This window comes from Trichomycterus rosablanca, chromosome 14, assembly GCF_030014385.1.
Source record: "Trichomycterus rosablanca isolate fTriRos1 chromosome 14, fTriRos1.hap1, whole genome shotgun sequence".
Taxonomy (NCBI): domain Eukaryota; kingdom Metazoa; phylum Chordata; class Actinopteri; order Siluriformes; family Trichomycteridae; genus Trichomycterus; species Trichomycterus rosablanca.
In genome coordinates, this window is record NC_086001.1 from 4,181,465 (window position 1) to 4,196,693 (window position 15,229).

Here is a 15,229-nt window from a genome sequence, read left to right on the forward strand (position 1 = left end):
ATAAATGTTATTATATTAGATATATTATGTGTCAGACTTTATGGCAGCAGTTTAGGAAAGGTCCATTCTTGTTTTAGCATGGGCGTTCCCATGTTCACAAAGCAAGGTCCATAAAGACCTGCTTTGTTGAGTTTGGAAAAGTTTTAAAAGCATTTCCACATGAGTAACTGAACTGAAGTGTAAGTATAGGGTGGTGGAATCTCAGGTTCAGGGACTGGACTAGTAATCGGTAGGTTGCTGGTTTATGCCCTACATCTGTCAGGTTGCCACTGTTGGACCCTTGAGCAAAACCTTATCCTTAAATTGCTTGGATAGTACACGGTCACAGCTGTAAGTTGTTTTGGGGAAAAATGCTGTGAATGTAATAAAATGTAATTAAAGTGTAGGATGTCATGGCTGCAGAGTATCTTGCAAGCTTATAGTCAGATGTCCATATCCTTTTGGCCTTATAGATTAGTGATTTATACCCGATTACTACAAAACAGATGAAACCTATAGGAAACAAAGAAATAAAATGGAAATATATATTTCTGTGTTTCCACAGGGAGATTTGATCCCAATGGGTGCCAACCCATTACAGGGCTTCGGCCACCTCTTACCCTCAGACACAGCCAATCATGTCTGTGTAGACAGTGCTTCTATGCTTCACTGTTTTTCCAGCTTAAAAATGATCCCCAATTACAGACTGTTACACTTTCAGCAACATGATTAACACCAAAACCACTGGAGATTGGTCTCTAATTGACAAAATGCGTCTGGCAAAATATCCAGAACCCAGAGAGGAGCATCAGGTGCTCTACTGAACCACCTGAACAGCTTCATAAACAAAGCGCCAAATGTGTGTCGCAGCATCTCTGCCAAGTACTAATACATTCAAACTCAGTCAGAGAGACAGGACAGGGACAGACTCTCCTCCAGAAAAATTTATCATAAGAGCCAAAAGAGAGTTAAAGTCATTAGAAACTTGTCTTACTGTACCACGTTACACGGTGGGAACTTGAGTCTGGACGCTGCAGGTTTTGTATAATAGAATTTCATTTATTTGAATGACAAAGTTATCTGAAACTCATATCAGTGTATGAAAAAGTCATTCCTCCTCTAACTGAATAACTGGTTGCATCGCCTTGAAATCTATTCAGGGATTAAACAGGGTTTTGGAAAGACTGGACCCAGTCTGGAGTAGTTTCGGCGCGGGTTCCAGCCGACCTTTGTGAATACTTTCCCCAGACCTGCATTCCTTACAGATCACGACTTTCCTCAGATAGAAAACAAGCTGCTAAAATAATCCAAATTTTTGTAGGGCTTCAGAGGGCATCCAGTACCTCTAAATAAAGTCAAGTGTACATACGTAGTGGTATCTCAGCAGTTAAGGTACAGGAGTTCAAACCCAGCATCTACCAGGTTGCCACTGTTGGGCCCTTGAGCAAGGCCCTTAACCTTCAACTGCTTGCAGTGAATACAGTCACATTGTAAGTCACTTTGGATAAAAGCATTTGTTAAACACCAAACAATGTAAATGTTCCCTTGTTATTGGGGCAGTTGTAGCATAGCGGGTAAGGTACTGGACTAGTAATCGAAACGTTGCTGGTTCAAGCCCCACCACTGCCAGGTTGCCACTTTTGGTCCCTTGTCAAGGCTCTTAGCCCTCAATTGCTTAGACAGTATACTGTATCTTGATGCATGCTCAATAATCCAGGTACACAAATCCACAAAGTTGAATCAGTTCATCTGGACACAAGTTTGTTTTTTGAGATACATTTCATCACTCATCCAAGTGACTTCTTCAGTCTGAGCTGGTGGTGAATAACCCCGACCTTATATGCAGCCAATTTGCATAACGACAGATCACCGCCCATTGTATAAAACAATGAAACCGTTGATCAGGTCCATATGCAAATCACAATGACCATTAATTACCAAACTAAGGAGGGGGCCTGAGAGTACATCTCTCACCATCTTACAACGCCGTAATAGGAGCTGAACCCAAATCGTGTGTGAAAGGCACACATGGCCATTGTAATTAATGGTCATTGTGATTTGCATATGGACCTGATCACCGGTTTCATTGTTATACAATGGGCGGTGATTGGTCGTTATGCAAATCGGCTGCATATAAGTTTGGGGTATTCACCACCAGCTCAGACTGAAGAAGTCACTTGGATGAGTGATGAAACATATCGCTACAACAAACTTGTGTCCAGATGAACTGATTCAACTTTGTGGATTTAGACAGTACACTGTTACACTATTGTAAGCTGCTTTGGATAAAAGCGTCTGCTAAATGAGCAGTTTTTGGCTTTCAGTCAATTTTAGGGGAGGTTCAGTAGTCTGTACAGATCCCTGACTTCAACCCCATTGAATGGTTTTCCAGCATCAGTGTTTGACCTCACTAATGCTCTGTAGACTAAATGACACCAGTACCCACAGACTCCAAAACCTTGTTGCAGACCTTTTAAAAAAATTAAAGAGGGAACTGTGGCAACTCCATATCAATGCCCATGGTTTCACAATGGAATATTCAACAGAGTAAACTTTTGACTTCTCTGTAACTTATTTACTTCACTTTATTTCACTCTTCTCTGAGTCTTTTCTTTGTTTCCTTTGGCCAGTCTCTAAATCATGAATAAATGTGGATATAAACTTACAGAGTCGAGTTTTATGGTGAAATGCTCTTTAGTGGAGTGTTGGAAATGACACTCTGAATCATATCGGCGTTCAATTACTCCGAATTACACAGCATTTAATCCACTTACATGGGTCACATCTCAAACACCCACATGCTCGTGTGGGTGGGGGAGTAAAAGAGAGCATGAAAACGATAAAATGAGAAAAGAAAATAGACGTCTGTGGAGAAAATGGAACGATTAAGCATGAAAACTGGATAATTATGTGATACCGACCTATAAATGTCTTGCACACATGGCACTGTTTAGATTACACTACAAATAGATGAGGAAATGTATGAGGACTCCACTGCTAGCGTTTGGGTTCAGGTGTTTCAGCCAGAGGTGTAGAAAATCAATTGCATGGCATGACTGCGCCCCTGTCCACAAAGCGAGCGGCTGAAAGACATTGTCTGACCTACTTTTGAGCACGTATAGATAACAATAGTGTTAAAACTGACAGCTTTTTCCTGTAGCAGCAACACAATGACTGCAGCCAAACAGAGATCTTGAAAATGTTATAGGTGTGCACATTAGTGCATGATGTAAAATAAATTACATGTTCTCAAATATGTGGCAACATTTCAAGAGGGCATTTTCCTTTTCTAGTATGATCGTTCCCCTGTCCACAAAGCAAGATTAATAAAGACATGGTTTGGTTTGAGAAATGAGCAATGTCTTCTTGTTTAACAGGAGTGCTGGGCGACACGGTGGCTAAGTGGGTAGCACTGTCGCCTCACAGCAAGAAGGTCCTGGGTTCGATCCCCAGGTGGGGCGGTCTGGTCTTTTCTCTGTGGAGTTTGCATGTTCTCCCCGTGTCTGCGTTGTTTTATTCTGAGAGCTCCGGTTTCCTCCAACAGTCCAAAGACGTGCAAGTGAGGTGAATTGTAGATACAAAATTGTCCACTAAATTGACTGTGTTTGATATAACCTTGTGAACTGATGAATCTTGTGTAATGAGTAACTATCGTTCCTGTCATGAATGTAACCAACATGTAAAACATGACACTAAAATTCTAATAATTAAACAAACAAACAGGAGTGCTTGACCTGTTCTTTTGTGTTCTTTTGACCAAATTGGCTCAAGTTTTCACAGGAACATTTTAAAATTTTCTGGAAAGCCTTCTCAAAATAGTTAAAAATGTCACTGCCTTAAAAAAGAGCATGGTGGGTGGCACTGTTGCCTCTCAGCAAGAAGGTTCTGGGTTCAATCCCCAGGTGGAGCCATCTGGGACCTTTCTGTGTAATGTCTGCATGTTCTCCATGTGTCTGTGTGGGTTTTCTCCGGGAGCTCTGGTTTTTGTCTCACAGTCTTTTGTCTCACGTGCAAGTGAGGTGACCTGGAGAAACAAAATTGTCCATGACTGTGTTTGACATTAACATTAACAAACACTTGTGTAACCAGTAACTGATAATAATAATAATAATAATAAAGAGAGTGATTATCCAATCATAATAATTCTCATGGTTTTGGAACAGATTGTCCAACAAGCTCATTGTAACGTGTTTGGATGCTTTTTGCCACATAGTGCATGTTAAATTGTTTAAAAAAAAGAATTCAGTTTTGTTGAGTAACCAAGGGAGGATTACTTGTGATACTGGTGGTAAATAACTTTGTAAATCAAACCTGCTTAATTCCTCTCTCTTTTCTTGTAGGATGAGAAGAACCAGGTGCTAATAACCAATGCCTGGCTGCAACTGGTAAGTTTTGCTAAACTCTATGTACCCTGTATGGCCTAAAGTATGTGGACACCAGAGCATGAGCTTGTTGGACGTCCCATTCCACCCACTGACATTTATGGAGAGTTGTGTTTAAGTCTTGCTCAAAACTCTGTTGGAGGTGAGAGCTTTTAATCAAGTCAAGTTAAATTTATTTATAAAGCGTGTTTTACAATGAACATTGTCTTAAAGCAACTTTACAGAATCCAGGACCAACAGACCAAAAACCCCTATTGAGCAAGCCGAGGGCGACAGTGGCAAGGAAAAACTCCCTTAAAATTATGGGAAGAAACCTTGAGAGGAACCAGACTCAGCAGGGACCCATCCTTCTTGGGTGGCCTGGAGGTTACTTTAAATAAATAGGATTTACACAAATCATACAAACACAAAATTAAATTGAACTGAAAGTTATAACTAGCAAAAAATAAATAAATAAATAAATAAATAATTGGAGTTCTTCATTGTTCAGTCCAGTCTGTGATAAAGTCTGATTGTAAGTTCTGGACATTTTTGTTACAAACACGCCAGGTTCCCATCCCATCTAGCAGGAGCAGCTTTGTTGGCACTACAGTCTCTACTTGCAGTCTTTAACCTCAAGAGGGTAAACAGGTTTCCGTCAGAACCACCTCGGGGTAAAACAACAGAAGATGTAGTTACAATGTAATATCGTTAAGAGTAAAATATCAGTTTTACAGAGAGTAATCAAATTTTATCTTTCATCATCAGCATTTAGAGTCGTAATTTGTCTTCAGCTTTAATCAGTCCACATGTACAGCTTAACTGATTACGTTTAATGCAGGCAAAGAAAAAAATCTCAAAGTGAGATTGCAACACAGTTTCCTTTTTTTTTTCTCTATAAAGGTCTGTTCAAAATGACAAGCAGAAACAATGTCAGTGTAAACGGAGGCTTAATAGAGTAAATTCCAAATACCAAAAGGTGATCCAGTCTCGCTCCACTCTGTCATTTATGACTTGCAACTTTTTCTTTTTATAAGTGCATTACTGGTGGGTAAGAAGGTCACAGTATTAAGCCCTAAAACCAGCACCAAGCTGCCACTGTTGACAGGTCCTTGGCTTTTAATTGCTTGAATTGAATTCCATCACTTGGGATCAAAAAGCATCTCCTGAATTTAAATCACATTAATCAAGCAAAAACGTTTTTTTATTTTGATAAAATCATTGTTATTTCAGAAAACACTGAATTATGAAAAAAGTTTAACAAAAACACTTCACAAAGCTGCGAAAGGCTAAACATTTCTTACTAGATGTGTCTTATACAATGTTCTATATACTATACACTGATCAGCCATTACATTGAAACCACCTCCTTGTTTCTACACTCACTGTCCATTTTATCAGCGCCGCTTACCATATAGAAGCACTTTGTAGTTCTACAATTACTGACTCTAGTCCATATGTTTCTCTGTATACTTTTTTAGCCTGCTTTTACCCTGTTCTTCAATGGTCAGGACCCCCACAGGACCCCCACAGAGCAGGTATTATTTGGGTGGTGGATCATTCTCAGCACTGCAGTGACACTGACATGGTGGTGGTGTGTTAGTGTGTGTTGTGCTGGTATGAGTGGATCAGACACAGCAGCGCTGCTGGAGTTGTTAAATACCGTGTCGACTCACTGTCCACTCTACTAGACACTCCTACCTAGTTGGTCCACCTTGTAGATGTAAGGTCAGAGACGATCGCTCATCTATTGCTGCTGTTTGAGTTGGTCATCTTCTAGACCTTCATCAGTGGTCACAGGACGCTGCCCACAGGGCGCTGTTGGCTGGATATTTTTGGTTGGTGGACTATTCTCAGTCCAGCAGTGACAGTGAGGTGTTTAAAAACTCCAGCAGCGCTGCTGTGTCTGATCCACTCATACCATCACAACACACACTAACACACCACCACCATGTCAGTGTCACTGCAGTGCTGAGAATGATCCACCACCTAAATAATACCTGCTCTGTGGTGATCCTGACCAGTGAAGAACAGCATGAAAGGAGGTAACAAAGCATGCAGACAAACAGATGGACTACAGTCAGTAATTGTTAAACTACAAAGTGCTTCTTGGTAAGTGAAGCCGATAAAATGGACAGTGAGTGTAGAAACAAGGAGGTGGTTTTAATGTTATGGCTGATTGGTGTATATGTGTCACTTTTATACACTGCAGCCTCTAAACACATAAGGATTTAAAACTCTCTTGACTGTGGGCAGTGTCACCTGTGTTCCAGCAGGTTGTAATTTATAAGGGTCATCCCTGGTTTACGGCGGTTCTTAGATCACAGCTGACCAACCAAATACGTTTCCTCTCATTATAAAGCAACAGTTTGGGTTCTTATCTCGACTTTGTAAAAGAGACCACCGTTTCATGTGCTGTTTAAATTAGCCTTATGCATATGGACAAAGACAAAAATAGGATGAAATTAATTATAATGACTAAAGAGGATTTAGGAGACAAGTTAAAAGAATGTATGGAACCTTCTGCATCACTTATTGAATCACCCACAGATGTGAGTGAACTGAAATCCTGCAGATGAATTTTACAGCCAAGGGTTCTCAAGAGTGTCTTGGCGAGGATCCTTTCAGAAATGAGTCCATGAGAGGACATCGTTTTGCCAAGAGTGATCACAGTTTACATAATGAAATTATTCACACTTCAGGTAGCCGTACAAGGCTGCAGATGTGACCACGACATTACGTAATTCCATCTGTGATGAGCACCTAAGATGTCCGAGGCCTTGGGCAAACTATCCAGAGCAAAAAGTGGCAATAAAAGTGTGTATACTGTGTGGTTGGCACAAATGCACCACATACAGCATTCATACTGTGTAATGACCGTTGATCGGGCCAGCCGGTCCCTGAGGCTACAGAGGACATCAGACCACTTAATAAAGGCACTGTGTGAAAGACTTTGTATGAACTATATGGCGATAATATATGTGGACACGCATCATTATGAAGTAAGCTTCTTCTTTGCAGTTATAACAGCCTCCGCTCCACAGTTTAAAACCCCTAAAAGGCCATGAATAATAATTGTAGTGTGTTATTGATTAGTGTGTTTATCTAATTTTATATTTATGGTCATTCGTCTGTTTTTCTTATAAAAATAGACACAGTATTATCAACTTCTCATTCTTATGTAATGCATTCTTAATATTTGTATGACTGCTAAGGCTGGATAAAGGTCTTCAGCATTTATTTCTCACCTACCGGCAAGAGTAAACGATAGTAAATGGAGATTAGTTCCATTTTTTATTCATATGAGTCCAGTTTTTAGCAAATCAAATAATGTTACATAGGCACTTGGGTGTCGCAGCATTCTAATACATTAGCCCAACACTGCGAAGGGTCGTGTGTGAGGAAGAGAGGGTCAGATATAGTTCTTCCTCAATGCCATTTCAACAGTGACTTCTGCTGTCTTGGTGTGATGCTGGCATGAGTAGTGATGTAACAAACATGATATAAACATGACTCCTCAGTCACACTATGGCTCTGTGTGAATCCACTGCTGGCTGGTGTAAAAACAGCATCTGGTGAATTTACACATGTTGAAGGGGCGAGTGCTTTTTTGTGGCACTTCTTGGCCAGTGTGAGGAATTTGGCAGAAGAGGGCACTTTGGATTGGTTTGTGAGAGCTGTATATGATTGTTTATGTATGAGTTTGTTCTGAGTCCCAGGGGTGAGATTTTGTGTTTGTGCCCCAGCTGGATAACAGCAATATGTGTTTACTGAATGTGTGTGTGTGTGTGTGTGTGTGTGTGTAGGGCTGGACAGATGTTTATCTAAGCTGGAACCCAGAGAACTACCCAGGCGTTAATAATCTGCGCTTCCCATCCAATCAGATCTGGACGCCAGACATCCTTCTGTACAACAGGTAACATTTTACATCTGGACCGAGATACTTCTTTTGGATCGTCATCCCACTGGAAGATACAGACATTTTGAGCATCCTGTGTAGGGCTGCCACGATTGGTCGACCTAGTCGATGCATCGTGTTTAAAACTATGTTTATAAATGATTTTTAATTTCATATGCTTTCCCTCAGCACTACTTGCTGCGTGCATGACCTGAGTCACATTTGGTCCAGTCACTGTTTGGCATCATTAAGCTCAGTCTTAAAAACCGCCGCACACTTTGCTGCATTGCGCTCGCAATTTTTGCGGTTGCCGCGGCGCTCACAGTGCAAAAAGCTTCTCATGTGAAACACTTACCACTTCATTTACGTCGCTTAGAATGTAAAGTAAGTTTTGAGTGAATGTGTAGGTTAGAATCTGGGCTCATTCTGTCGTTACTGTACGTTGGACTTAATGAGACGTGCCCACCTTTCTGCTATAAGTTTAAGCACTTTGCTTTGTGTACAGAACGCCATAAACACGTGCTGCACTTTGTTTAATATGGAGCACTTAAGAATTTGATAATATGGACATAAACCCTGTTTACATTTAGTTTTGTGCCATATTATTATGCCGTACAGTTTGTTGTTAAAATAAAAGAAGCTTAAATGAGATTCTGAATTGAATTTTTAGAAGGAGAATTAATCGTTAGATTAATCGACTAATCGATAAAAATGGTCGATAGATTAACTGATAGAAAAATAGTTGTTAGTGGCAATAGTCGTTAGTGGCAGCCCTAATCTTGTGACATTTGTGGCCAGATTTCAATGTTCATTTGAACAACAAATGCATAATTAAGGTGTCCAGATACTTAATATATGTTACATTTTGTACTTTAGCAGCATTTAGCAAATGTTTTTAATCAAAGCGACTTACAATTATGTCTGAATACAATTTATGCAATCAAGAGTTGAGGACCTTAAGGTAAGATGGATGGATAGATGGATGTCCACAATCCTAGCATCATGTAAATTCATCTTCTGACTGTTATTGTTATCAGATCTAAATACCTTCTTAAGACTTTCCTGGAAGACTAGAGTCGTGGATTCCTGATCCAAATAGCATCAAGACTCAATCTAACAATCTCGCTGAATAATCAGGTGTTGGGACAGTCGTTACGACATCTGAGATTCCACGATTCTCCTGAAAGAAGTATGAAGGGGAGGCTCGCCAAAGCCATAATAAACATAATCATGTCTGTATTTGGACTGTAAATGTGGTAACGTCTTTTAGAAACTGTTTGATCAACATCAACTGATCTGTTCATTTTAAATAATCACTTCACTAGATGCTGCACACTGACCATCTGACCATAAAAGGAGTATAAATTAGGATGATGACTCCGAGACTGTAATTAATTTTCTCTGAGACGTGTGCCAGAAGATAGATGTAAGATTAAAAATAAAAAAGTCAGGAGATTAAAAACGGGAAAGCGCGAGCGGAGGAAAGACTTTTTACCCAACATTCATCTTACTTTCATTTTTTGGCATTTGGCAGAGGGTTGTTATCCAAAGCAACTTCCAACCAAATCAGGATACAGTTTAGGCAACGTTGGTGGGGCTTAAACCCCCTGACCCTCTGAGCCACTTCTGTCCAAACATGTTCACATGGACCCTCTGACATCCCGTTTTCGGGCGGCACGGTGGCTCAGTGGGTAGCACTGTTGCCTCACAGCAAGAAGGTCCTGGGTTTGATCCCCAGGTGGGGCGGTCCAGGTCCTTTCTGTGTGGGGTTTGCATGTTCTCCCCGTGTCTGTGTGGGTTTCCTCCGGGTGCTCCGGTTTCCTCCCACAGTCCAAAGACATGCAAGTGAGGTGAACTGGAGATACAAAATTGTCCAAGACTGTGTTTGATATAACCTTGTGTGAACTGATGAATCTTGTGTAACAAGTAACTACCGTTTCGGTCATGAATGTAACCAAAGTGTAAAACATGATGTTAAAATCCTAATAAACAAACAAACATCCTGTTCACCACCACCACCGCTGAGATTCGACCCCGGATATCAGCGGTGGTGGTGAACAATGCTGAAAATCATGCAGACGGCCAGGTGTCTACACATTCATGACTGTCTATTTCTGATTGGGTGTGGCCAAAGCCCTGCAAAGGATTGGCACCCTGTCCAGGGTTTTCCTACCTTGCCCCCAGTGTTTCCTACTAAAACCAGACCCACCACAACCCTGACCAAGGTAAATCAGTTAGTAAAATGAACGAAAAACAAGAAAACTGAACTCAAACAGAACATGTGCAGCATGAAAACATGGCGTTCAGGTGGCACAGCAATCTCTGAAAAAAAAGATGTGCCCGGCAGGTTCAGGCGGAGGAGGAGGAGGCGTGTGCCATCCCGCCACACTCCCATGCCAGCGAGAGTGTCGTGTGAGCAGCGAGTCTCACCAGCACGAGGAAATAAATGTGAACTTTGTTTATTCTGTACAACATTTCTGATCCAATGTCTTTTTTATTTCTTCTGAAGCCTGTAACCCTCTCATCTGTAGCACCACGGTGGTGGAATTTCTCTGATGTTCGGTTCCTATTCACAGTTTTAGAAACGTACCCATTCTTCCTGACTCTTCCAAACTTTGACTGCTTTAGATTTCTCTTTCAGGCGGAAATATCAAACAGATTTGATGCAGAATGTTCCAGGTGCTTTTCCAGAGTTCAAAAAAGTTAAAAAGGGTTGAAAGAGATGAGAAGTGAAAGTGAGAGGAGGTCGGCGTGTTAGAAGAAAAGTTTTATACCCGCTTGTTATTAATCATACATCAAGCTACAACTTTCTGCTGCCCAAATAATAATGACGCTCGGAAACAAGAACACCTACCAAACCACTTTGTTTATGAAATTACAACTCGTACATGAAATTATGTGGCTGCCCAAACAAACTAACATGACTATTCCAAAACCATAGCGATAATATAGACACCACCATTACAGCCTCAATTTTATTTAAATTATTTTTTTTAATTATTTTTTAATTATTCCACACGCTGCTAGCTTACATTATCTGTATATTACTGTATATTGCCATTGGTATGTTACCATATATTGTGTACCTCTGCTTATATGTACATACATACATTGGTCACTAAATACTGTACATACATACATGCACACGTCTATACATTTTCTATATATTGCCTGTATATAGTCTTATAGTTTGTATATTTTTTGTGTTTAATGTTTAATTTTCTTGTGCATTGTCTGCAACTTGTACATTGCTTGTATACTGTACGTATATATACTACAGATACCATCAGCCGGAACCAAATTCCTTGTGTGTATCCACATACTTGGCCAATAAAGAAAAAGTCTACTGGATGAGAGCTACAGTAACCAAAAGTTATGTTTGGAGAAGATAAGATATGACTTTATTGATCCTCTTGAGGGAATTAACTTGTTACAGCAGTATGAGAGAAAGGTGGTAAAAACTGAAAAAACAACTAAGTGAAAACATTTTAAAAAACGTTAGCTACAGACTTTGAGCTGCTGGATGAAAATTGCAGGCTTAGTGTGTAGTTATTTACACTAAACGATTCTTTTTAAAAGCAAGTGATGTACTTACGGTAGTTATATTATTATGAATATATACATGAAAATATGAATATTACATATTGCACCTTATATATACAGAATGCACCTTTGTATTGTACTATAGGACATGTAAATATGAGTAATATATTATTGTAAGATAAGATGAGGTATTCATGCCACAGGTAGTGTGAAGCTCTGGAGCTGGTTTGCTGCTAGTAGATCTACGCATTGCAGAAAGCTGAAGACTTACAAAATCAACAAATCAATAAATCACTCAGAATTCTTCAATATTGCTGGCAACCGGATGTTCCAGATGTTCCGTCAGCATTAAACTTTTACCTCAGCTAGCTTAGCATGCTCCTGCATTAACAGGAAACGATGAGGAGTAGCAGCGGGGTAAAGGAGTAGCCTGCTGGCGTAAGATCAGAAGAAAGTGCGTGTTTGGCATTGCCGTGCAGCAAGGGTGGATCGTGGGGTCGTCTGAGGAGGGCATTCATCCCTAAATGTGCTGAAGACAGCTTGACCTTTCTGACATATAGGACTCATACAGAGTTAAAAAGGATGAAGGTCTGACTGGCTGAGAGAGATGTAGATTAAGCTGGTGGGTGTCTAATAACTTATGATTTTAAGAAGTTTTAATTGGATTTAAAGGTGTGAGGGTGCATAAAATTGGTTCATTGTATGAAAAACTTTATCCATCCATCCATCCGCTTGTTAATCCATATATTCATTTACCAATTCATCCTCCAGCCATCCAGCCACTGATTCAGCTATTTATTTGTCCATATCTGGCAACCAAACCAACCATCTATGGATCACCGATATTATATGTTTGTCCTTTCATCCATTTATCTATCTGTTGATCCACCCACTGATCCATTTCTTTATTTATTGCATTTATATGTTCATCCATCCAATCACCCATCCATAAATTAAAGAATTGATTTAATTTAATCAATTAGTGGTGAATCTAGATCCTCCATCCATCCATCATGGATCCATCCATCAGTGGGGGGAAGTCAAGTCAAATGTATTTATATAGCGCTTTTTACAATGAACATTGTCTCAAAGCAACTTTACAGAATCCAGGACCAACAGAAAAAAAAAAACCCTATTGAGCAAGCTGAGGGCAACTGTGGCAAGGAAAACTCCCTTAAAATTACAGGAAGAAACCTTAAGAGGAACCAGACTCAGCAGGGACCCCCATCCTCTTTTTGGTGGCCTGGAGGATAATTTAAATAAATAGGATTTACACAAATCATACAAACACAAAATTAAATTGAACTGAAAGCTGTCTGATCATGTACAATTACAGATTAACTGGACGGCAGGTAAATCCAGTAATGATTTCTCATCCCTGACCCCTAACCAACATGCATCTGTGCTGCTTGACATCAGAACTTGCACCATTAACCCCCGTACATACTGACATCAAAGGCTATTTCATTTTAAATTAGCATTCACCTACTGTATCAGCCAGGAAGCTTAATATCTGGGCAGGTACGATTAATAATGAATAAGCTGGTGAATAATGCAGGTACAAAGCACTGGAGCTTCTACTGAACATTTAAACCAAAAGGATTTTATGGAAATGTTAGAAAATCCTGTGGTTACTGGTACTGAAAAATGTGTACTAATAACACAGTCTGAAAGGAACTTTTTCATTTGGCCAAAAGTATGTGAACGCTTTACCATTAGCTTTTTATGTAGCCAATTCCAAATTTATGAGCACTGAGGTCTCCTTCACGTTTTTTTTCGTTCCACAAGATTTTGGATTGGGTCTGGGGGAATTGTGCATTTTCAATCAAAAGAGCATTTGTAGGACCAGCCACTCACAATTTAGGTACTAATTCATTCTAGTTTCAATCCAGCAGCTTTGGGGTCAGGGTCAAACTGGTATTTATGGACTTTTGTGACAGGGGCATAATCATTCTGGAACAGGAATGGATTACATCTAAACTGTTACCACTATTGGTAACATGTAAGCATGTCATTTGTTTTACACACTTGTTATCAGTGGGTGTGACTGAAACACCTGAACTCGATTATCATCAGGAGTGTCCACATACTGTTGGACATGTAGCGTATTTATACCATGTACAATATAAATGCAAATAATATTTTCTTCCTTTTATGTTCTTCTCAGCGCTGATGAGAGGTTTGATGCCACGTTCCACACTAATGTGCTGGTGAATTCATCAGGATCATGCCAATATATACCACCAGGTAATGTCACTATTGGCACTAATGCTGTTGAGTATTTTTTTTTTTATTATTAGAACCTCCTAAAAATTCTAATGACCTAAATGTAACTGAAGCGTGTTCCTGTTTGATTTGTATTTTTTGTAAGTTCCTCTGTATGTTTTTGCCAATTTTGGTACTATCCATACACTACATGAGCAAAAGCATTTGGACACCCCTCCTAATTATTAAGCTCTAGTATTTTAGCCACACCCACATCCTTTCCTGGCAGGACTGTTCAGACATAAAGACACGGTTTGACAAGATAGGTGTGGAGAACCTCAACTGGCACACTTTAGTGAAGTCTTATGGAAAGCCTTCCAAGAAGTAAGAGAAGAGGCTGTTATAGCTGCAAATCATTTACATTAAAGACATGTAGCAGATGCTTTTTTCCTTAAACTATTTCAATGCAAGCAAATGAGTGTTAAGGGCCTCATTGAGGGGCCCAACAGTGAAGCCTCTGACCTTTGAATCGCTTCGCCCACAGTAAACTTTAAGCACCCACTGACTTTCATACATAACATAAAGTTATTGGACAGGTGTCCACATACTTGTGGCGATATTGAGTAGCATACATGTGTGTAACAAAGTGTGTGTGTGTGTGTGTGTGTGTGTCAGGTATTCTGAAGAGCACGTGTTACATCGACGTGCGCTGGTTTCCATTTGATGTGCAGAAGTGTGACCTGAAGTTCGGCTCCTGGACCTACAACGGCTGGCTGATTGACCTGCAGATGCAGGAGGTGGACATCTCCACCTACATTCCTAATGGAGAGTGGGACTTAGTGGGTGAGTTAAGACACAGCATACCCAACAATGGCCTTACTTCACCATCTGATCGCAAGCTTGGCAAAAAGAATAAGAAACTTATATCATCAATAAACTCTACGAGATCCACCCTACTATTACCACATACACATGATCACATACAGAAACATGCAAAGCAAGTACAACCAGTACAGTTGTGCGGATCTGTGTATCCATACACTGCCAGACTTCTTCCACAACTGTCTGTCTTCATGGACAGAAATGTTTAATAAGGCACAAAAGCAGGACTGATATTACTGGGTGCTGAAATCGGCTGTGTGTTTAATTTTGGATTAGAAATGAAGAACAGAGGAGCTGATAAATGTCACATAAGATCCAATTAAAGAAAATCGACACGGCTGTCAGTACACACATCAAAACT

At 40.1% G+C, this 15,229-nt stretch overlaps 1 protein-coding gene across 1 annotated transcript in view; it reads left to right on the forward strand.

Annotated features, from left to right (window-relative positions):
* chrna8 (cholinergic receptor, nicotinic, alpha 8) overlaps nucleotides 1-15,229 on the forward strand; it is a 42,738-nt gene that overhangs the window by 18,483 nt on the left and 9,026 nt on the right. Inside the window, exons 4-6 of the mRNA XM_063009177.1 lie at nucleotides 8,147-8,256; nucleotides 13,949-14,028; nucleotides 14,662-14,829. Of these exons, the coding sequence (XP_062865247.1) occupies nucleotides 8,147-8,256; nucleotides 13,949-14,028; nucleotides 14,662-14,829 (358 nt within the window). The remainder of the gene's footprint in view (nucleotides 1-8,146; nucleotides 8,257-13,948; nucleotides 14,029-14,661; nucleotides 14,830-15,229) is intronic.